The sequence below is a fragment of the Dendrobates tinctorius genome, unplaced genomic scaffold (genome assembly GCF_039654945.1).
Source record: "Dendrobates tinctorius isolate UK_male_01 unplaced genomic scaffold, ASM3965494v1 ptg000434l, whole genome shotgun sequence".
Lineage (NCBI taxonomy): Eukaryota > Metazoa > Chordata > Amphibia > Anura > Dendrobatidae > Dendrobates > Dendrobates tinctorius.
Genome location: NW_027362097.1, coordinates 555,556 through 580,325, shown reverse-complemented (window position 1 = coordinate 580,325; position 24,770 = coordinate 555,556). Strand labels below are relative to the sequence as shown.

The window sequence follows — 24,770 nt, the reverse complement described above, 5'->3', positions numbered from 1 at the left end:
GATGGAATGCTCCCTTCCAACACTCGCCAACATGTGCTTTTCTGAACATCTCCTCTTATAGCGCCTTTAAGTGTGAAGTACTCCCAGTACTGAGTTACACTGGAGTGCCTCCTGACAGATGTTCCCAAGAACTCTACTTGTACGGCAGACAGCTGTAGCCAGCTTCGGGGAATCCTTTCTCCTGAGTCCCGGCTCACTATCAAGGTTGCTGTTGTGCCACCTAGTCTTACATGGGAGTAGTGCATTTACAGCCCACTACTCCACCGGTGTCTGCTGTAGGACCATTAGTATCCATACAACCTCGGCGACCGGGACCCGGCCTTGCGTTTAGAGCTTCTAGGCAGGGTTCTTCCTCTAACCCACGTCCTCTGTTCCCGTTTACTCCTACGTTCCGTACTAGTCTTTCCTTCTCATGGAAGATCAGGTTTCAGTTCAATGTCTTTCTCCTTCTTTCCTTTCCCGTGCCAGCAGACCCAGATCACTGAGGTCTGCTGCAGCACCTCCTTCCTCCATCCCTCTCTCAGGGATCTTCTTTCCTCACTCCTCTCTGAGTGACTCTCTCTGACTGACTGACCCACTGACTGATTGAAATTCTAAACCTTTCCACTCTTTTATGTATTCTAACTCCACCCGCCTCCCAGCACGTTTCGTATTCCAAGCAGGGAGCCACCAAAGGTGCTCTGCTACACTCCAAGCAGGGAGCCGCAATGTGGCTTTGCTGAACTACCGTGTTGTGTGGGATGCAGGTGTTGGAGCGTGGTCAGGAGCCTCCAACTTACCTGGATGGTGGGGCACCACACCTCAGGAGGAGGTGCAGTACCTCTGTGGCGACTGAGCCTCAGGGGTGCCACAATAAAAGAACAGAATACCTACAGTCAAATGTGGTGGAGGTTCAAAGATGTGTTGGGTTGTTTTGCTGCCTCTGGCACTGTATACCTTGTATGCATGGTATCATAAAATCTGAAGATTACCTAAGGATTTTGGGTTGCAATATAGTAACCAGTGTCAGAAAGCTGGGTTTGAGTCCTAGGTCCAGCAGGACAATGATATGAAACATGCTTCAAGAAACACCCAGAAATGGATGGAAACAAAGCGCTGGAGAGTTCTGAAGTGGCAGTTATGAGTCAGGATCTAAATCTTCTTGAACACATCTTGAGAGATCTTAAAATTGCTGTTGGGAGAAGGCACCCTTCAAATATAAGAGTCCTGGAGCAATTTGGTTAAAAATTCCATTTGAGAGGTGTAAAAAGATTAATGGTTATAAGAAGTGATTGATTGCAGTTATTTATTGCAAAGATTGTGCAATTAAACATTAAGTTGAGGATGCCAACAATTTTGTCCGGCCCATGTTTGCTGTTTTGTGTGAAATGATGTGCAATTTGCATGTTCTTCACAGCTTTTTTTGTGTTGTTCCAATACACACAAAGGAAATAAACATGTATTTAACAAAACATGTGTAATTGCAACAATTTCCAGGGAGAGATACTATATATACAATATATATATATATATATATATCTCTATATATATGCATACATACAGCTCTGGCAAAAATTAAGAGACCACTTTCAAATGTTCTGTTAGTCTGATTTTTCTCTTTATAGGTATATTTTTGAGTAAAATGTGAATTGTTCTTTTAGTCTATAAACTACTGACATGATGTCTTCGAATTTCCAAACAATAAATTTTGTATTCTTTTTCTGACAAAGAAAAATGGTCAAAATTAAAAAAAACCCAGTGCTTTCAGACCTCAAATAATGCAAAGAAAACAAGTTCATAATCATTTAGAAACAACAATACTAATGTTTTAACTCAGGAAGAGTTCAGAAATCAATATTTTGTGGAATAACCATGATTTTTAAAAACAGCTTTCATGCGTCTTGGCATGCTTTCCACCAGTCTTTCACACTGCTTCTGGCGCAAAAATGTAAGCAGTTCTTCTTTGTTTGATGGCTCATGACTAGAGTTGAGCGAAACGGGTCGAAAAAATTCAAAAGTCGCCGACTTTTGGCAAAGTCGGGTTTCATGAAACGAAACCCGACCCTAGGATGAGGTCGGCCACGAGGTCGGCGACTTACGCGCCAAAGTCGCGTTTCAAAAGTTTGTTTTGCGCTCTTTTTCAGCCAATCAGGATCCACGGACACTGTGGGCAACGTGATGACCTAGGCACGGGTCACCACCATCTTTCAGAAGGGCATGCAAGTGATTGGCTTGCTTTGGTGGGCGTCACAGGGGGTATAAAAGGGCGTGCACGCCGACCGCCATCTTACTTCTGCCGATCTTAGTATAGGGAGAGGTTGCTGCTGATTCTGTAGGGAGAGCGTTAGGCAGGGAAGAAGACAAAAAAACTGCTTCTGCTGCTAGCGATTTGGCCTGCACAACACACAAGTCACTGTGTGTGCAGTGCAAGGGGAGGCTATATTGTGGTGTATCAGTGGTGTTGGTTGTTAGGCTGCCTTTTAAGGCTTCCTGACACGCTGGCATTGCTGTTTACCCACTGCTCCGCAAACTGCTTTTTTAAAAGCAATCCAATCTCCCTTATCCTCTAGTCACTTTTGTCACAGCTGTGCCATCGAGCCTGTCACATAGCGCTCAGATATCAGTGGGCCTCACACAATCCACAAGTGTCCAGTGTCCAAAAGTGTGCGCAGAGATTCAAAATCTCCATTATCCTCTCGTCACTTTTGTCACAGGCAGCTGTGCCATCGAGCGTGTCACATAGCGCTCAGATATCAGTGGGCCTCACACAATCCACAAGTGTCCAGTGTCCAAAAGTGTGCGCAGAGATTCAAAATCTCCATTATCCTCTCGTCACTTTGGTCACAGGCAGCTGTGCCATCGAGCGTGTCACATAGCGCTCAGATATCAGTGGGCCTCACACAATACACAAGTGTCCAGTGTCCAAAAGTGTGCGCAGAGATTCAAAATCTCCATTATCCTCTCGTCACTTTGGTCACAGGCAGCTGTGCCATCGAGCGTGTCACATAGCGCTCAGATATCAGTGGGCCTCACACAATCCACAAGTGTCCAGTGTCCAAAAGTGTGCGCAGAGATTCAAAATCTCCATTATCCTCTCGTCACTTTGGTCACAGGCAGCTGTGCCATCGAGCGTGTCACATAGCGCTCAGATATCAGTGGGCCTCACACAATCCACAAGTGTCCAGTGTCCAAAAGTGTGCGCAGAGATTCAAAATCTCCATTATCCTCTCGTCACTTTTGTCACAGGCAGCTGTGCCATCGAGCCTGTCACATAGCGCTCAGATATCAGTGGGCCTCACACAATCCACAAGTGTCCAGTGTCCAAAAGTGTGTGCAGAGATTCAAAATCTCCATTATCCTCTCGTCACTTTTGTCACAGGCAGCTGTGCCATCGAGTGTGTCACATAGCGCTCAGATATCAGTGGGCCTCACAGAATCCACAAGTGTCCAGTGTCCAAAAGTGTGCGCAGAGATTCAAAATCTCCATTATCCTCTCGTCACTTTGGTCACAGGCAGCTGTGCCATCGAGCGTGTCACATAGCGCTCAGATATCAGTGGGCCTCACACAATCCACAAGTGTCCAGTGTCCAAAAGTGTGCGCAGAGATTCAAAATCTCCATTATCCTCTCGTCACTTTGGTCACAGGCAGCTGTGCCATCGAGCGTGTCACATAGCGCTCAGATATCAGTGGGCCTCACACAATCCACAAGTGTCCAGTGTCCAAAAGTGTGCGCAGAGATTCAAAATCTCCATTATCCTCTCGTCACTTTGGTCACAGGCAGCTGTGCCATCGAGCGTGTCACATAGCGCTCAGATATCAGTGGGCCTCACACAATCCACAAGTGTCCAGTGTCCAAAAGTGTGCGCAGAGATTCAAATTCTCCATTATCCTCTCGTCACTTTGGTCACAGGCAGCTGTGCCATCGAGCGTGTCACATAGCGCTCAGATATCAGTGGGCCTCACACAATCCACAAGTGTCCAGTGTCCAAAAGTGTGCGCAGAGATTCAAAATCTCCATTATCCTCTCGTCACTTTGGTCACAGCTGTGCCATCGAGCCTGTCACATAGCGCTCAGATATCAGTGGGCCTCACACAATCCAAAAGTGTCCACTGTCCACAAGTGTGTGCAGAAATTCTAAATCTCCCCTGTCCTATAGACACCTTGTACCTTGTTTTACATTACTATATAGTTTGTTGGATTTTGTCTACATTTCTACCAAAAATGAGGAAGGCTGGTGGAAGAGGCCGTGGAATTGGGCGGGGGTTGGCAGCTGGTAATGATGGTGTTGGTGGTGGATCTGATGGTAGTGGCAAGAGCAAAATAGGACCGAATGCAGGAGGTGCTGACCCTGCGTCATCGTCTGGCTACATAAGGCCTCGAACGCTTAGTTTTCTAGGAGTTGGCAAACCGCTTTTAAAGGCAGAGCATCAGGAAAAAGTTTTGTCTTACATTGCTGACTCAGCCTCCAGCTCTATCGCCTCCTCTTCTTCAGTTGTAAAAAGTAAAAGCACTGAGTTGTCATTGGAGGCTCATGTTCATGAACCACACCTTTCCTTGTGTCCTTCACCCCAACCAAGATTGAAGGATGACGCAGGCCATACTACTGATTACTCCATGGAGCTGTTTTCACATACCATGCCTGGATTATCAAGTGAAATGGTGAATTACCCAGGCCAAGATGAATCTGACATGGAGTGCACTGATGCACAGCCGCTGATGGATGATTCTGCTGGTACATTCACTCAGAGCACTACATTGTCCTCGCAGTGTACAGACCCAGATTTTGACCCTGATGAGACTCAGGTGCCCCTTCCCGCACACTATACCACCATACACGGTGACACAGAGAAAGGTGCACATGACATAGAAGAGGAGGTGATGGATGACCCAGTTGTTGACCCAGATTGGCATCCATTGGGGAAGAGGGTGCTGCTTCCAATAGCTCAGATGAGGAGCATCCACAGCAGACATCGACATCGCAACAGCTGTTATCTGGCAGGCCCGGAGCACTCCAAAGACAGGTTCCAAACATCAAAAGAGTTGCTGGACAGCTTGTCCAGAGGGTCAAAAGATCACAGCGTGCTAGGCCGCAAAATGTCTGCCAAAGTAGGAAGAGTGCAGTATGGCACTTTTTTGAACAAAATCCTCATGATCAGGCCAAGGTTATCTGTAAGAAGTGCGCAAAGACCTTTAGCCGAGGGAAAAATCTGAAAAATTTGAATACCAGTTGCATGCTTAGACATTTAACCAGCATGCACTTGCAAGCGTGGACACAACACCAAACCTCAAGTGCCACATGTGCAACTGATCACAACGAAGGTAGTCAGCAACGCTACATTGTTTCCCCCACTGTAAGCCCACCGGTTAGCACAGCAGCAAATGTTCAGGTGTCGTTGCAAGACCACAGCAGTCAGGGAATCCCACTGTTATATCAACGAAAGACTGATTCTAGGCCATCAGAAAGAACACCAACTCCATCACCATCATCAACCCTCTCTCAGTCCGCCCTGTCCACCGCTACTTCCACCATATGCAGCTCTCAAGTCCAGCTCACCGTCCCAGACACTATGAGTAGGTCAAGAAAGTACTCAGTCTCTCATCCGCGTACACTGGGTTTGAACGCCCACATTGCCAAACTAATCTCATTTGAGATGATGCCCTTTCGGTTGGTGGAAAGCACAGCTTTCCGCGAACTCATGGCCTATGCAGTACCACGCTATGACCTACCCAGTCACCACTTCTTCTCTAGCAAAGCCATCCCAGCCCTCCACCATCATGTGAAAGACCGCATTGTCCATGCACTCAAGCAGTCAGTGAGCGGAAAGGTGCACCTCACAACTGATGCATGGTCCAGTCGGCATGGCCAGGGCCGTTACGTGTCCATCACTGCGCACTGGGTTAATGTGGTGGATGCAGGGTCCACAGGGGACAGCGGTGGTGGGACAGTGCTGCCTAGCCCACGGTATAGGAAACAGTTGGCTGTAGGCGTTCGACCCTCCTCCTCCTCCTCCTCCTCCAGAAGCGAAAGCTCGTCCACAGAGCGCAGTCGTACGAGCACTCCATCTGCAGCTGCCACTGTTGCACACGATGTGTCCCCCTATTGAGCAGCTAGTGGAAAGCGTCAGCAGGCTGTGTTGCAGATGATGTGTTTGGGCGACAGACACACCGCCGAGGTGCTGGCCGAGTACTTGAAGCGACAAACTGAGTCATGGCTGGGCAGTGTACATCTTGAGGCAGGCAAGGTAGTTAGTGATAACGGCCGTAATTTTGTGGCAGCCATAGCCCTTTCAAAACTCAGCCACATACCTTGCTTGGCTCACACCTTGAACCTGGTGGTGCAGTGCTTCCTCAAAAATTATCCGGAGTTAACAGCCCTGCTCCAGAAGGTGCGAAGACTGTGCGCGCACATCCGCCGGTCGCCTGTACACTCCGTTCGTATGCAGAAGCTGCAGCGATTGCTCCACCTTCCCAACCACCGCCTCATTATCGACATTGCAACAAGGTGGAACTCCACCCTGCACATGGTGGAGCGGCTGTGCGAGCAGAGGCAGGCCATAATGCATTTGTGGGAGGATACACGGCCAGGCACTTTGAGAGCAGACATGGAGTTGACAGGCGTGCAGTGGTCGAAGCTGAAAGACATTTGTAAAGTCCTTCAGTGTTTTGAGGAATGCACACGGCTGGTAAGCGCAGACGACGCCATCCTAAGCATGAGCAATCCCACTTATGTGTCTGCTCATGCAAACTTTGACGCACCTTAAGGAGCAGGCGTCTGCAGCCAATGTTGATGAGGAGGAAGAGGAGGAGGGAATCCTTGATGACATTCAGCCATTGTCTGCTCAGGGACCTCTCCTGGACGAGGTGGAGGAAGAAGAGGAGGAGGAGGAGGATGATGGGGATGATTACTTAGGGGAGGAGGATGCATCTCGTGGGGCAAGTGAAAATGTTGGCGTGGCAAGGTCTGGTACAGGGTTTGTGCGTGACTGGAGGGATGTGGATTTGCCAGAAAGTGCTCCTCCACCCAGCACTCGCAGTGCATCACTGACACCGGGAACATTGCCCACATGTCAGATTATGCCTTGCGGATCCTAAAAAGGGACCCCCGCATTGCCAAAATGATGAACGATGACGACTACTGGTTGGCCAGCATCCTGGATCCACGCTGTAAAGGCAAATTACAAAACATCATGCCACAGGAGAACCTTGACCTAATATTGGCTAATAAACAAGCAACTCTGGTAAATCGGTTGCTTGAGGCATTCCCAGCACACAGCAGCGGTGATGGTTCTCACACGAGCCGTACGGGCCGGGGGCAGCTTGGCAGAGGTGTTCGTGGTGCACACAGCAGAAGTGGCGTTGGAGACAGGGGTTTCATGACAATGTTGTGGACTGATTTTTCAAATACCGCTCACACAACTGGTAATACTGCATCGATGGAAAGTGACAGGAGACAGCAGTTGTCAACTATGGTTACAAACTACTTTTCCTCCCATATCGATGTTCTCCCACACAGGTCATTCCCCTTTGACTATTGGGCCGCTAAACTGGACACCTGGCCTGAATTGGCACAATATGCCTTACAGGAGCTCGCTTGCCCAGCTGCAAGTGTGCTATCGGAAAGAGTCTTCAGTGCAGCTGGATCAATCCTGACAGAAAAAAGGACCCGTCTGTCAACCCAAAATGTGGATGATCTAACCTTCATTAAAATGAACCACGCATGGGTTTCCAAGGATTTTGTCCCACCTTCCCCTGATGACACATAGGGTGACAGAAAAATGGCTTGCTTTGGTCCACCTCTTCCTGGTACTTCACCTATTTCGCCTTTTGCATCAGCTGAATGTCCAACATCAACATATGCCACTTTCTAAAACTCCCTAACTGTGCTGCCTCCCCCCCCCATGGCCGGGGTCACCACCTACCGCACGACACCGTGCGAGTGCCGTTGCCCTGGACAGGTGGGTAGGCCGACTCTTGGGCGCGGGCACTGGCACAGGGTCCCTCATAGTGCAATCAAGTGTCTCTGACGGCGGTGGTGCACACCCGCCGTCAGACACACCGCTGTACTATGAGGGGCCCAGTGCCAGTACCGACGCCCACGAGTGGGCCCCCCTTGCTTGGGCAGGGCCCCAGCATTTGCAATCTTTACCTCTCCCTGCTCCTCCGCTGTGTAATCTGGGCCGTCAAATCCATACTGTGCCTGACACCGTCTGAGCCTGCCTCCTGAGACATATATTTTGAATGTGTACGCTATCCATACATGTTATCCGGGGATACGGTACCCTTTCTAACCTTTGTGCAATCACGTGCAATCCATACTGGGCCTAACACCGTCTGAGCCTGCCTCCTGAGACATATATTTTGAATGTGTACGCTATCCATACGTTATCCGGGGATACGGTACCCTTTCTAACCTTTGTGCAATCACGTGCAATCCATACTGGGCCTAACACCGTCTGAGCCTGCCTCCTGAGACATATATTTTGAATGTGTACGCTATCCATACATGTTATCCGGGGATACGGTACCCTTTCTAACCTTTGTGCAATCACGTGCAATCCATACTGGGCCTGACACCGTCTGAGCCTGCCTCCTGAGACATATATTTTGAATGTGTACGCTATCCATACATGTTATCCGGGGATACGGTACCCTTTCTAACCTTTGTGCAATCACGTGCAATCCATACTGTGCCTGACACCATCTGAGCCTGCCTCCTGAGACATATATTTTGAATGTGTACGCTATCCATACATGTTATCCAGGGATACGGTACCCTTTCTAACCTTTGTGCAATCACGTGCAATCCATACTGGGCCTGACACCGTCTGAGCCTGCCTCCTGAGACATATATTTTGAATGTGTACGCTATCCATACATGTTATCCAGGGATACGGTACCCTTTCTAACCTTTGTGCAATCACGTGCAATCCATACTGGGCCTAACACCGTCTGAGCCTGCCTCCTGAGACATATATTTTGAATGTGTACGCTATCCATACATGTTATCCAGGGATACGGTACCCTTTCTAACCTTTGTGCAATCACGTGCAATCCATACTGGGCGTGAGAACGGCTGGCGAGCTGTTAAGCAAGCTACAGCACCTGTCCAGACTAGTACAGGGATTCCCTAGCGAGGAGACTTATTTCATTGTTTTCAATGTTGGGACAGCAATTTTTGGGGAGCACTATACTCTGGAGAATGATAGATGGGGCCCACCATACACTGGAACATTCCAAAGGTGGACATCAGACACTGGAGCAGCATTTACAGGGCCCATTATACACTAGAGCATTAGAAATGGGGCCCATTATGTTTGGAGCATTATTTGGGCCCATAAGACAGTGGAGCTTCATCCATGGGGACCAACATATACTGTAGCATTATGTGGAGCTCATCATATACTGTTTCAAACATTATATGGGACCAATGATTCTGTATGGAGAAATAGATGGGCCTCGTCATGAGATGTAAAAAGTGAGGTATTTTTCATTGTACTATACCGCTATTTATCTGCCGTATCGGAGCATGATGAGTTGTGGTATGTGTTAAAGGGGCGCTCTTTCGCCCAGGGCACATGAAAACCTGCAGCCAGCCCTCCCCCCCCCACAACTTTAGCCAAATAACCCCCATTTTTCAGTGCGTAACTTGTATTATGAAGTTAATTAAGGTTGACAAGCTTAAGTAAGAAGAATTGATGCTTTTGGCATTCAAATGGGCACTGTAGGTGTGTTTCCTGTCCTCCTCTCACTGCCGACTTTTATTCCCCATTGACTTACATTGGGTTTCGTGTTTCGGGACGACCCCGACTTTTCCCTATAATCGGACGATCTTGCTCGACCCGACTTTTGGAAAAGTCGGGTTTCAAGAAACGAAACGCGACCCTAAAAAACCAAAAGTCGCTCAACTCTACTTTTGACTATCCATCATCCTCTGGATTATAATCCAGAGGTTTTCAATTGGGTTCAGGCCTGGAGAATGGGCTGCCCATGACAGGGATTTGATGTGGTGGTCTCTTAATTTTTTCCAGAGCTGTATATATATACACAGTATATAACTTGTCCCATTTATACCCTTGGGGGCATGCAACTAGATACACTAATCTGCCCAGCTCCTCCTGCACTATAAAATGAGGCTTGCAGATAAGACTGCAAGTACTGTATGTAATAGAGGTGGATACAAAAACACATTCCAACACTTGAACCCATTTTCTGGATAAAAAGTGTTCTTCACTGTGATCTGAGATTTTTGTCTCAAGCAGTTGGGAAACAAAGAAAGAGGATCTTGTCAAATAGTGGACGAACAGTCTTCCATGTCCAGTTACGTTTCACACTTATTCCTGAAATCATACTGAGATTTTTTACCTCGTCCCCCTGCATACCTTCCTCTACACCAGTACAGCACAGCTGTGTTTTTCATGTGTATTATTTTTAATATCAGTTTCAGAGGCACTACTTATAGATTGCTCGCTTCTCAAAACACTTCTCCCAGATGTTCTGGAGGTTCTGAGAGGTGTACAGAAGATTCTAGAAACTGCTCTATAGACACCATAGGCGAGGATCCTTCTGACATCTGCACTTTGTTGCTTGCCTTCTCAATATTAAACAGGTTTTCCAATTTCGTAAAATTCCTGTCCCTCGGCTTCAGTTTTTTAAGAAAAAAAATAAAAAAAAAAACCTTGGCTTTACGCACCCTACTCGGATCCAGGATGAGTCTCCACCGCTGCTCATGGTGTCTGTTATTATCAGCGCTGCTGACAATAACTGAGCTCAGGTGTTCATGCCGTTAACTTGGGCATAGTTTAATATATATATATATATATATATATATATATATATATATATATATATATATATATATATATATATATATTAGAACCAATGAGTCAACTATAAATTTATTGAAACTGAGACTACGCTGAAGTCTTACCAATTCTCCAGGAATATTGATTGTAAAGTTTCGGACTTCGATTTGATATGTCATATCTGTAAACTGAACTTGCATGAGTCCTGCAAAACCCCAACGGAGAAAAGAGACAAAGGAGATCCAAAAGGGCACTGCAAAAAAAATAGCACATGTATATAAGTTGTATATATTAATGTTATCTTAGTATTTGCAATGATATAAAATGATTCAATGTTGGCACTTTATTTTTTTTATAGATGTCTTTACTCCCCTGTAGTCAAATGTTGGCATAAGTGCACATCACATTAAAGTCCGTAGTGCCAGAATAGTTCTTTCCTTGCTTTCTTCCTTCCCCATTGAGGAAAGAGATGGACACTTGGATTTTAATTGATATGATCCTTTGTTCCTGTGTAAGATAACCCAGTTGCAAAGGTGACTGCGCCCGTTGGAAGTCCCTTCACTCCATTGAAATAAACAATTTTGCAAATGAATGATTCACAGTAATTCTGCAATTTAACCACAATTCATGGGCACATCCATATTGCTTTAGGTCCCAATTTATTGAACAGTTTTTGACGGAATTTTGGCGTAATAATGTTTGAAAGGTTGCAAAATGTCTTTACAAATGTTGGCGTTTTTCACCGCCTCCTACCAACTCGACTAACTTTTTGAAAATTGAAAGTAGTTTAGCAATGGGGGATGAGACCAAGCACAAGTGACAAAGTCATTAAAATGTATGCAACAAAAATTTTATACCGTAATTTAATATAGAAATATAATCTAGTCCCTGAATGGAGTACATTTCAGGCTCTGCCACTCGGCAACTCAATTCATTGATGAATTTAGAGCACCTTACTCTAGCAGATCTTTCATCAAGAATGCCAGAATTGATAAATGGGGGTCAGAGCCCTTTGTTGATGGTGTTTTCCAGAACTACAATATTGATGGCCTTTCCTTAGGGTAAGTCATCACTATCAGAGAAGTGGGGGTCCAAAGCTTGGCAAACGCCACCAATCAGCTGCCTGAAAAGCCACTGTGTCCCCTTCAATTCCACCAAGCAAGGCTTCATCCTTTTGGTGGTGGGAGTGCTTGGGATTGAAGCAGAGTCTCTTCACTTGAAGAGTAACAGTATAGAAGGTTACGAATAACAGAATATTATAGGTAGATGGTTGGCCCAGCTTAGGGGAAGGAATTTTTTTCCATATGGAGAAAATTGGCTTCTACTCTGTGGGTTTTTTGCCTTCCCCAGGATCAACAATGCAGAACAGCTGCACTAAAAATAGGCTGAACTAGATGGACATAAGGTCTTCCTTCAGCCTTCAAAACTATGTTACTATGTTACTACAAGGATCTGAAGTCCAGCCACTGCAAATATACAGAACCGTGGCTGTTAAATGGGTATAACGCTCACTAATCAACTGATTGATGTGATTCAATAACCCATTCAATAACTACAAGCAAAGATCTAAAAATCTGTCAGAAATTAATAGTCAGATTATTTGAAAATTGCTAATTTTCATCCTCTGATCGAAATAATGTTTATTTGCTGAAACTAAAATATTATGAACGTCTCAACACATTGTGTCGTGTTGTATTAACTAAATAATGGGTTCTGCACATTTCTTCTCCTTTATAAACCTACCTTCCCAAAGAGTATCCAGCCTGATGATGAATCCCCCAGTCAGATAGGAAGCGGTATAGATGGCGTTACTCATGAAAGAAGAGATCTGTAATGTAGGTAGCAGCGCCGACATCCACAAAGCCATGCAACGACTACAATAAACCACAAGCCACATCAGCAAGAAGTTTAAGAAGAAACTATCCACCCCGGGGTTTAAATTTGCCAGCCAATATATAGGAACGCTATAGAAAACCACAAAAGCGATGTGTTCTGGGAGCTCTCCGATGACCTGAAGAAAGAAAAATAAAATAAAATGAAAATTTTATAATTTGATTTTAATTGGATTCAAAATAGGAAATCCACATTAATTTTCACTTCCTGAAAATGTGGTGGGTACGAACACTGGCGTTAGAGTAGAAGTAACCATGCAACACCTACACAAGGAAGCATGGTTGAAAAGCAATGTCTGACTTTCATTTGTTCATTTTCATAGATTTTTGATTTATTATTACTTTTGCCAGATTCAAGTTATTTCTGTCACCATTGTGGGTTTTTCTGTCATTAAACGAGGGGTACCAACAATTTTGACCATGTGTGGATATGATGAGGCTGGACAAGCCCAGAAGCCCCAGAATAGGTCTTCAGATACTAAGACGAAGTAGACATGATGGTCACCAGATAAAGTATGTATTTAGAATTTATGCTTCTACCATTAACAATGGCTGCACCCTCGTCTGCTAACATTGGACATATGAATAGACCTGCAAATCGAGCATTATGTGCAAATCGAGGGTAACACTAATGGACCTACGACAAGAGTAAAAAACATTTATGTGGCCCACTGTGAAACTAATAACTAGCATTCAGTAGCATGTGGAAATTTCACATTGCTTCTTCTTGCCCCAGAAGTTGTCGAAGTTTCAATTCACAAAGTGCTGGTTCTGATGGACACTAAAGTAATGATTAAATTGTAAAATCTAAAAAAATATTTGTTCTCTTTCTTTACTGATGTTAAAATTGCAGATTATTAGAGAGGTTTATTTCAAAGGGTCACAGAATTTTCATGTTGATGAAGAGTTTTGAAGGGTTTTGACCATATTAGATTTACTGTATTGCCAGATTCCACTAGATTTTACTAAAAACTTGCCACACTATTTTTTTTGTCGATGTGACCAACAAAAAAGTAAGAGTCTAATTTAGGCTAAAAGGCCAGTGTGAACAGATGTTTGATTTTTTTTTTCCAAATATGAGAAAAAAGGTCATTTTCTGATGATACATTTGTTTTAGCCAAAAATTAAGCCTAATGCCTCACCTAATTTTGGACATACAGCATTTTTTGGACTTAAGGACAAACTTTTTCCTGGGGGTGCATTTTATAGTCTGAATGTAGGTGCTCTGGTGGTGGATTTGGATCTGGGGGAGAGGCGTCAGCGGAGCATGGGGTTACAGGAGGCAGGAGCCCGCAACTGCAGCTAACTCCTGTGCCCGCTGCTAAAGACAAAATGAATATTCACTGCATTCATGCCCATGGGAGAGTAAAGCAGTGCATATTCATTTCTCTTTAGTAGCGGACACGCTGTTAGCTGCAGCCGCTGGCTTCCTGCAGCTGTCGGGCTTTCACATATCCACGTCACTTAAGGGAATGAATATTCACTGCTCACCACTCCCATAGGCGCAGAATGCAGTGAATATTCATTCCCTTTAGTAGTGGGAACACGCAAAAGCCCGGCAGCTGCAGGAAGACAGCGGCTGCGACTAGCAGCGTGTCTTCTATTAAATAGCAATGAATATTCATTGCTCTCCATGGACATAGTCATGGCGTGGAGAGCAGTGAGTATTCCAGCAGCTGTCTACTGCTTGTAAGCAGCGCATGATGCCCCTGCCATGCGGTGTTTACAAGCATAAAGCAGCTGCTGGCATCAGAGCAGGAGGATGTGAGGGAGCAAGTATAATGGCTCTTTTTTATGTTTTTCTGATGGGGGACATACATACCAGGATGGGGAGGAGGACCAATCGTAGCAGGATAAGGATGGGGCCATATATAACAGGACAGAGATGGGGGCCCTGCATACCAGAAAAGGGATGAGGGGTCCATGTCTATCAGGCTAGGGATAAGGGGGACATGCCTACCAGGCTATCGATGAAAAGGCCATGCATACCTGGATACGGATGAGGGGGACAATGCCTACCAGGATAGGGATGAGGGTGCTATGCCTACCAGGATAGGGATGAGGGTGCTATGCCTACCAGGCTAGGGATGAGGGGCCATGCATACCAGGATGGGGATGAGGGGCCATGCATACCAAGATAGGATTGAGGAGGCCATGCATACAAGGATAGGGAAGAGGAGCCATAGATCAAAGAAAAGGGATGAGGAGTCATGCATACTAGGATAGGGAAGAGGAACCATGCAGACCAGGATGGGAATGAGAAGCCATGCAGAATAGCATAGTGGTGAGGAGGCCATGCAGAACAGGATAGGGATGAGGACACCATGCATACCAGGATCGGGATGAGGGGCCATGTATAACAGGATAGTGATGAGGGGGGCCATGAATACCAGGATGGGGATGAGGGGACCATATATACCAGGATAGAGGATATTAGGAGAAAATTGACCACATTTTGTCTTCAATTTTTTTTTTCCTAATTTTCTCCTCTAAAACCTAGGTGCATCTTATGGTCCAATGTGTCTTATAGTCAGAAGAAATATGGTACTATGCGAAGATCAGGCTAGTTGGGAAGCTATCTCTTATATAACTAATTTAATGATAAAATTACCTTAGCAAAAAAATATGGGGTAACAGAATACAATCCATCTTCCAATTCATGGAAAAGCATCGCTCTCTCTGAATGACCTGAAAGAAAGTAATTTATATTAAAGCAAAATGTGTTTCTAATTAGCAAATATTCTAGTTTTTTATCTATAAAGTGTAACACCATTTTGATTTTATTCTCCAATTTCAAAGTCTGTGTTGTATTTTATTCATTTTAATCTCCTCTCATTCTGGATTTGGGACGTGACTCTGCCCACTGGACTCCTAAGCCTAGAATGAGCAGGGATTTAAAAAAAGAATAAACAAGTTCTACAGAATCAAAAAATCAATCTGTTCAACTTTTCCTGTTTTATAACATGTCGCCTCTACGGTACATTGGGCTGTATTTTCCTGGTGACAAGTTCCCTACAATACATGTCCTACTTCTGCCAATAGGATATACTGCATGTACTGCTTTGTGGTGGAAAGGTAATATGTTTCTACACATTTGGCATCCACATGATGAATTTTGTAAAGACACAAACCTTTTAAGCTAATTTTGAATATTTAATACAGATTGGAGTATGGGAGTAGCAGGAACCAGAGCTCAGGGGACAGATGAGAGAGAGATATCGGTGACACCTATGCCTGGTTTATGCAGCTTCAAAGAATAACCAGATGAACATGTGTTTTTCAAGTAAATTAAAGGACAATGAACTATTTAATATTCTTTAATTCTCCCTTTACCACCTCACCGTCAGTTCATAAACTGCACATTTACTTAATTAGTGGTGAGTATGATTTGGGGAATAAAGATGTATTCCCATAGATGGGGGTCGGAGCTTTGTGAGCCTTTACATTGTTTCTCGACCCTCAAAGAATTAAGACAGAACTTAATAATTATAATTGTCAGTTCTTTCTATTATTTCCCCCTTTTTATTTTTCAGTGACAAGCAAAAGGGTAACAATGTTTTGAACATTTGACTTTCAGGCTCCATATCTCACCATCCACAACTGCTTCGAATGTGAGACTACGATCATTTTATAAGAATATTTAGAATTGAGAGTCCTCAGTGGTCGATACCTTTTAATGGCTAACTGAATAGATGGTAACACATTGCAAGTTTTCGAGACTACTCAGGTCTCTTCATCAGGCATAGACTAATACAACATCTGAAGAATCACATATTTATACACAACACAGCACAGCAATAACGCAATAGATAAGACAAGTGATGTGAAGCAGAACTATCATTACGGGAGAGGGTTAAACATAAATATTGGAACAGTTCATAGATAAGTAGTGTGAAAATTTTATTGCCCTCTGACTGGGGCTGGTTCTGTGTTGTGTGATGACCCCAGAAGGTCTGAAGACCAAATTCGTTAATTGATGTAAAAAGACATAAATCCATCCACAGTCATTCCTGCAATGAGAGTGTCCTCCCCAACAGCTGCAGGAACCTTTCCTTGCAACCAGAAAAAAATGGAAAACCTGTCCATTTATAATGACCATGGACAAGATAAAGATCCCCAACTCACATCAGGACTACAAGATCCCAGGTACTTTCAGCTGCATCACATCTAATGTGGTGTACTTAATTATTTGTACTAAATGTCCAACTGGGGGGTCTGTATGTGGGGGAGACAGGGCAAAAGCTTAGAACAAGGCTGAATGCTCATCGTTACACAATAAGAGAAAAAAGAATGGATCTACCTGTGACAAAACATTTTTGTATCCCTGGTCATAGCATGATGGACATTAAATTACTTGTATTAAAAGGTAATTTCAAGTCTCAGAGAGACAGAAGAGTCTCTGAGCACAAATTTATGAAAATTTTGACACTCTCATTGCAGGAATGAATGTATCTTATGGATTTATGTCTTTTTACATCAATTAAGGAATTTGCTCTTCAGACATACTGGGGTTCACAGATGAACCGACAGCCAGGCTTTTTATAACCCTCCTCGGCTTATACACGAGCCAATTGTCCCAGAGGCGGAGGGGAAGCTGCGGAGCAGCGGGTCACAGAGGCAGGAGCCTGTGGCTGTAACTGTGCCCACGGCTAAAGAGAAATGAATATTTATTTATCTTATAACGCGCACAATTACACCCGCAGCAGCCCGCTTCCAGAAGGCCTCCTACTCACCTTCCTGCGTGCCGAGCAATCACGTGGCCCCGCTCATTAAGGTAATGAATATGCACGCCTCTCAAGTCCCATAAGTGTGGAATGAATATTCAATACCTTAATGAGCAGGGCCACGTGATTGCTTGGCAGGAAAAGCTGCAGGCGCCAGAATGAAATGCTGTGAGTGCGTGCAGAAAGGTGAGTAGGATGTTTGTATTTTTTAATAGGAAACATGCATACAATGATAGGGGATAAGGAGCCATGCATACAAGGACAGGGATGGAGGAGCCATGCATACCAAGACAACGATGGGGGGAGCCATGCATACCAGGACAGGGATGGGGGAGCCATGCAGACCAGGATAGCGACGGGAGAGCCAAGCATACAAGGACAGGGACAGGGACGGGGGGAGCCAAGCATACAAGGACAGGGACGGGGGGAGCCATGCAGACCAGGATAGCGACGGGAGAGCCAAGCATACAAGGACAGGGATGGGGGAGCCAAGCATACAAGGACAGGGACGGGGGGAGCCATGCAGACCAGGATAGCGATGGGAGAGCCAAGCATACAAGGACAGGGACAGGGGGAGCCAAGCATACAAGGACAGGGACGGGGGGAGCCATTCATACCAGGACAGGGATGAGGGGACAATGCATACCCGACTTATACTCGAGTCAATAAGCTTACCCAGTTTTTTGTGGAAAAATTAGGTGCCTTGGCTTATACTCGGGTCGGCTTATACTCGATTATATACGATATATACATACATATCTATATATAAAGCTGAGTGTATTTTGCTATATCTAGCCACAGTTAGTTACTATGCCCAGGCAACGCCGGGCTCTTCAGCTAGTCTCATACATAAATTTAACTTGCAAATAGATTGTAGATTGTGAGCCCTCGCGGGCAGGGTCCTCTCTCATCCTGTACCAATCATGACTTGTATTATTTAAGATTACTGTACTTGTATGTATTATGTACACCCCTCCTCACATGTAAAGTGCCATGTAATAAATGGCGCTATTATAATAATAAATAATAATAATAAAATATTAAGCTTGTGATTAGTTATGCAGATTCTTGTCATGTCACTGCATTGTTACTGTTTTGCTCCTAAAGATCTAAATTTTACTTTTTATTGCTTTGTTAGTACTTTGTAAATCTACTTTTGGCTTTCAATCCTTCTGGGCAGCTCTCAATCAGATTCAAACATGTCTCAATCGAAATCAGACTCCATGTCTCTTCTACATGTTCCCAAAGTTGGTGCATACTGGTCGAGTCACTCGGGTATGTATACTGTTTCTTCTTCAACTCTACCCACAAGTGTTCGACTGGATTGAGGTCTGGGGACTGTAGGGGTCAATGCAGCACCTCTACTTCATTGTCACCGAACTATTTCTTTGCCCATCTTGACGTATGCTTCAGTTTGTCATCCTGAACACTATGTCGTCCTTTTCTTACCCATAGTATTCAAGTATACAAAGTAACTGGTATTGTAGGATACTCACGTATAGTTCAGCATTGAGACCACCATCGATCCTGGCCAAGTATCCAATGCATATGGCTGTGAAACAACCCCATATAATCAGGCTTCCTCCACCGAACTTGACAGTTACTGCAATTTCTCGATCCATTAGCCCCTTTTTCCCTTGTTTCTTCCAGACCCAACTGCACCCATCAAAGCCTAGTCTATTGATTTTCGACTCATTGCTCCAAATTATCCATTTTCAATCTTCTACAGTCCACTTTTTGTACTTTTTTGCAAACTCGAGCCGACGCTTCTTGTCGAGACTTTTATGTCTTTTTTTGAGCCACCATTCCAGACTTGTGTAATGTGCGTTACATGGTGTTTGTATGGACGTCTGTGGTCTCACGAAGCATACGAGCCACCTCCACTGCCGTGTTTGCCCCGCCAGAACTGACAGACCTTGTGATGAGCTGACTTCGATATTTTGTCTGGACGCCCACCTCTTGGCTTTTGAATGTATAGGAGAACTTCATTTTATATTCTTCCAACTGTCATGACGCTCATATGATGCAATTTGACAATTTTCTTGGCCAGGGACCTGCTATTGATGAGCTGGATAATGCTGTTTCTCTCTATTTGGGAAATCTTCATGGCTGCTCCTCGATTTGAACCAGTGACCTTTCACTTGGGAATCAACCTAATAACACATCGAGCTGTTAGGGAATGTGAGAACAGGTTGTATTTTGTAGTTTACAGGAGGAAAAAGATTTTTCCACAATAATGAGCAAAACAGTAACAATGCAGTGACATGACAAGAATCTGCATAACTAATCATATGCTAAATAGATGCAAGTCAAATTTACCAATGAGATATCCAAGATGATTATCTATGAAACGATGGTAGTCTCACGCTCGAAACAGTAGGGGATGGTGAGATACGGAGCCTGAAAGTCAAACGTTCAAAACATTGTTACCCTTTGGCTCGTCACTGTATATTGGTTTAGCCTTTCATAGAATGTTTAACTCTTTAACCTTTGGTGAGTAATGTGTATTTTGGGGAGCCTCCACCTAATCACTGGACAGTAAGATTAACTTTTGCCCAAGTCTGGGTTGACCGCTAACCTGAAATTCCTGGACAGTCTATAAAAATAAGGTACTTTTTTATACCATGTTCTTAACAAACAAAATATGACGTGTTCATGATTTTTTGAGGCTGGAGAAATTCGTAAAGATTTGTATCACTGTAATTATCATCATTTTACAGGGTCCAGTGAATGCAGCTAATGTATCTGAATTATGGGTTGTAGAAATACAGTACATTAGATAATGTTTTAATGATTTATGATGGTATTCCAATGTGCCCATTAAAATGTTGGTTGCCCGTGATTTTGTTTTTTTTTATAAACTGTCCAGAAAAAATAAAAAATCATGTATACAACCCTCTGCCTAGTGCAGCCAGGGCCATAAACTGACCCGTGGACTTTTCAGCTATTGCACTTTACTGCTCATGCACAAGCATAACCTATTCGATTTTTCTCCTTAGTTCGAGTGACCCTTGGGAGTGCCAGGACCCAGCAGCCAACAGATAAGTAGTACATATCAGGGAATAAAGCAAATAAAAAATATAATTTTAAAGTATTATGAGAAAATAAACAAAAAACAAAAAAACTATGTAAATCTTGATCTATGAGTATATAAATAGAGATAACAAAACATAAAAAAGTAAAGTACTTACATTTGGCAACCACATCTAGGACAACGGCAAAAGGAGTTAGTGAGCCTTTCATGAAAAGTAAGGCAATTGTGTCTTGTATAGAGAGCTGATTTCCTCCTTGCCCATAATATAAGAATCCAATTAACAGCGCCATTAATAAAGCCTCAACACCATGGATTAGTAAAGTGGTAAGATCCCGGAAGTCATTAGATACATGGCGGCTGAGGAAAACAGACAACCCCAATACTTTTATTATCACCCAGTATACTGACTGGTGGAGCTATTTTATTACATTGGTATACACATTAATATCAGGAATGTCAATGGCTACCATGTCTTCCAGAAGACAACCATCTTTGGAGGTCACTTTAGGGCCAATCGCTTATCCTTGGGGTCCATGTTTTATGGGTTAATGAAAAGTAACCTTTTACACTGTATTGATTTTTGAAATGTCTACAATGATAATAGCAAAGATTAGACATGCACATGCACTGTGTATATGGGGGTTCCTAGGAAGCCCAGTCCAACTCTAATCATGAGGACTTCACAAAATACAACATTCTTCTATCTATTCACAGAATACAAAATACCAATATATGAGGCATTATTTTACTAGTTATTTCAAAAAATATAATTTCATAGTACTCGGTTGTGAGGTATTTACCGTATGCTATATGTGTCCGCGAAGGACCACCCAGTGGTTGTGATGGTTGTGAGGTGTTTTGTAGTCTCACTAGGGTTTTGTTAGCATGCTATGACGATGTATTGGATTTATATTGTGAAAAATTGGAGACCTTAAGAAGAAACTGTCACGTGCCATATACTGTATATATGTAAAGACCACTGTCCTCATGAATCTTAAGGCCCCGTCACACATAGCGATCTTGCTAGCGAGATCGCTGCTGAGTCACAAGTTTTGTGACACAACAGCGATCTCACCAGCGAGATCGCTGTGTGTGACAGCAATCAGCGACCGGCCCCCCCTGCCGGTATCGCTGATCGCTCTGGGAAACCTCTGGACATTTCTTTCGTCGCTGATCTCCCGCTGGCCAGGACGCATCGCTGTGTGTGACAGGCGGGAGACCAGCGATCAGCGATAAAATAATAAAAAAAAAAAAAAAATTACTATTCTCACCTTCCGACGTCCCGCGCAGCATTCCCGCCTCTCTCCACGCTCTGGTCCCAGTAATCCTTTGCAAGAATGACCGCGAGACTTCGCTGTGCTAATCGCTGGTGAAGCTGTCTGTGTGACAGCTCACCAGCGATTACATAGCGATTCACCAGCGATCCTGACACGTTGATATCGTTGTCGGGATCTCTGGTAAGTCGCTATGTGTGACGGGGCCTTTAGTTTATTTAACCAAGAGGACATAGTCCACAACTCTTCTTTACAGGAGTCCTCTTAATGATCATGCTCAGTTGGATATAAAAATTAAATTTAGACAGAGAACAGCAGGCCATGTCTCAGGAATGGAGTGACAGGAACAAAAAACATACAATTCCAAATTCAGTAAAAAAGCGGCATCTATACCAGGTAAATGTTCCATGTACCATACTTTTCGGACTATAAGACACACTTTTTAGCAAGAAACACTATTGCTAAAAAAGTGAGCACATTTTAGAGCCTAGAGGCAGCTTCCTGTCATGAAGGAGAACGCAGACACAGCAGCCTCCCAGATCACAAAAAGAACTGCTCCTGCTCCTTCTGCCCTACACAGGTCTATGTGATCGGTGAAGAGCACTTACCAGGAGCAGCAGAGAGGCGGCATGTCCTGAGCAGCAGAAGGACCTTTCACCTGACTAGCTCAATCACCTTTCAGATGATGTGAGCAGTCACATGCCTGGAAGGAATTGCAAGATGTTGTAATGTATAGTGTGTGTATGTAAATGTGCATGTAGCAGAGCTGTGTCTATGTAAATGTGCATGTAGCAGAGCTGTGTGTCTATATGTGCATGTAGCAAGCTGTGTGTGTTCATATGTGCATACTTTATGTAGCAGTGCTGTGTGTATCTACATGTGGATATGTAGCAGAGCTGTGTGTGTCTAAATGTGCATATGTAGCAGAGCTGTGTGTATAATACACACTGAAGAGAAACACTAACACTAGATCTATTACAATCCCATTATACCTGAGTGCATTTAAATTAGTGATAATGTCCCCTCCACTTTACTCAACCAGGGAATATTTAAGGGGAGCCTGTCACCCCCCCCGGGACATATATGACCTATTAATATGGGCATATAGGTAATAGAAATGTTACACTAGTCCCACCTGTATGCCTCATATTAACGGTCCTGTTGTGGAGAAATGTTATATTCTGTGTTTATGCCAATTATTTTTTCCAGGCTCCGGGGCGTGCGGTGCCTGGAAGAAATCCTTGCCTCCTGTCCTCATTACAATACTACCCCCCTCCCATACAAGTCAGTTACGGCCCCAGAATGCTGTGCCTGCACCCTACACTCCCTCAGAAATTCATAGCTCATCCTCCCTTCTTTGGGGCCTGCATTCATCGATCTTCTGCGCAGGCGCCGGCAACTTCCGCTCCAGTGACTTCCAGTGTGTGCGCCAGTAAGGTGCTCTCTCCACTTCATCCCTGCATAGTCATTGCTATGTACACATAGTTCCTAGCGATGACTATGCAGGAAGGAAGTGGGGAAAGTATATCAGCGCGCACGCCGGAGGTCACAGTGACTCGCCGGCACCTGCACAGAAGATCCCTGAATGCAGTGCCCGTAGAAGGGAGGATGAGGTATGTATTTCTGAGGGAGTGCATAGGAGGGGTAAGTATTATAATGAGGAGAGGAAGCAGGGATTTCTTCCAGGCACCGCACGCCCCGGAGCCTGGAAGAAATCATTAGAATAAAGCCAAAATATAACATTTCTCCACAACAAGACAGCTAATATGAGGCATACAGGTAGAAGTAGTTTAACAGTTCTATTAACTGTATGCCTGTATACATCCCAGGGGTGACAGATTCCCTTTAATTAATATAAAAAATTGTTTTTCCTACTTTCTGTTGTCTAAATCTGAGGTACATCTTATGGTAAGGTCTGAAAAATAGTCTGAAAAAATACGGTATATAAAAAGTAACAGGTCATCTTTAAACATTGTCAACAAAAGGTAAGGGACATCTATTCTGAGGGGTAACCAATGATTAACCTATATTTCGGCTATAAAATGTAGTTGTCAGGAAAATTAAGTGGGAATTCCCATCTCCAAGTTCCTATCCCAATATGTAGTAGATTTATTAATAATAATATTAGCAAATACCTCCAAATAGAAATGTAGTATAGTTCTTCTGATTTGCTATATCGCTTACCCCATGTGCAGAGCATTACTGTAGCTTAGGTATCCATGGTTACGACCACTAACAACTAACTGTCACTATATCAGTGGTCATAGGCATGGATACCTAGACTACTGCAATGCATGCACTAGATGTAAGTGACATAGCTAATCAGAAGAACTATACTGCATTGATAACTGGAGGTATTTGCTAATATTTTTATTATTACAACAACTAATAAATGCTACTATAAGGATCTTTGAGATGTGAATACCCCTTTAGGTGAGAAGTTGTTATCTATTGTTAGATTTATCATTAGTAGAACTTACTTTAATAATACTGAAAATTGATGAAGACCTTTAGGCAGCTCATCTACTTCATTTGCATCTATCTTGATTGCCTTTTCCAGAGGAGTAGCTGGCATGTTAACACTGACAATATGAAAAAAAAGAGGGAGAAGAGAACAATATAAAGTTTATTCCTTATTATGAGATACATATTATCATGTCTCTTAGGTGGATTCTTTATGCAGCAGAAGCCTTGTAGCAACATTGGATTTTAAGTTAAAAATTGTATATGTGGATAATTCTACCTCTCTGACCCAGACGTCACCTCTCTGCTGTCCAGAATCCCGGAGTGTCTATCAGCCATATCCCCCTTCTACTCTCGCTTCCTCAAACTCAAATGTGGACAAATCTGAACTCATCTTTCCCCATCTTACAGATCTTCCTTACCCAACCTATCACAATTAACGACATCACGCATTCCCCGTACCGGAAGTCCACTGCCTCGGAGTAACCCTTGACTCTGCCTTGTCCTTCAAACCGTACATCCAAGCTCTCACCACCTCCTGTCACCTCAAGCTCAAAAATATTTCCAGAAGCTGTCCTTTCATCAACCCTCAATCTGCTA

General features: G+C 43.9%; 1 protein-coding gene across 1 annotated transcript in view; it reads right to left on the bottom strand.

Moving 5' to 3' along the window:
• The window catches only part of ABCG8 (ATP binding cassette subfamily G member 8), a 53,740-nt gene that overhangs the window by 10,522 nt on the left and 18,448 nt on the right, over nucleotides 1-24,770 (bottom strand). Inside the window, exons 8-12 of the mRNA XM_073564201.1 lie at nucleotides 24,188-24,289; nucleotides 20,591-20,790; nucleotides 15,287-15,363; nucleotides 12,527-12,794; nucleotides 10,909-11,036 (exon numbers count right to left, since the gene is read on the bottom strand). Coding sequence (XP_073420302.1) covers nucleotides 10,909-11,036; nucleotides 12,527-12,794; nucleotides 15,287-15,363; nucleotides 20,591-20,790; nucleotides 24,188-24,289 — 775 coding nt within the window. The remainder of the gene's footprint in view (nucleotides 1-10,908; nucleotides 11,037-12,526; nucleotides 12,795-15,286; nucleotides 15,364-20,590; nucleotides 20,791-24,187; nucleotides 24,290-24,770) is intronic.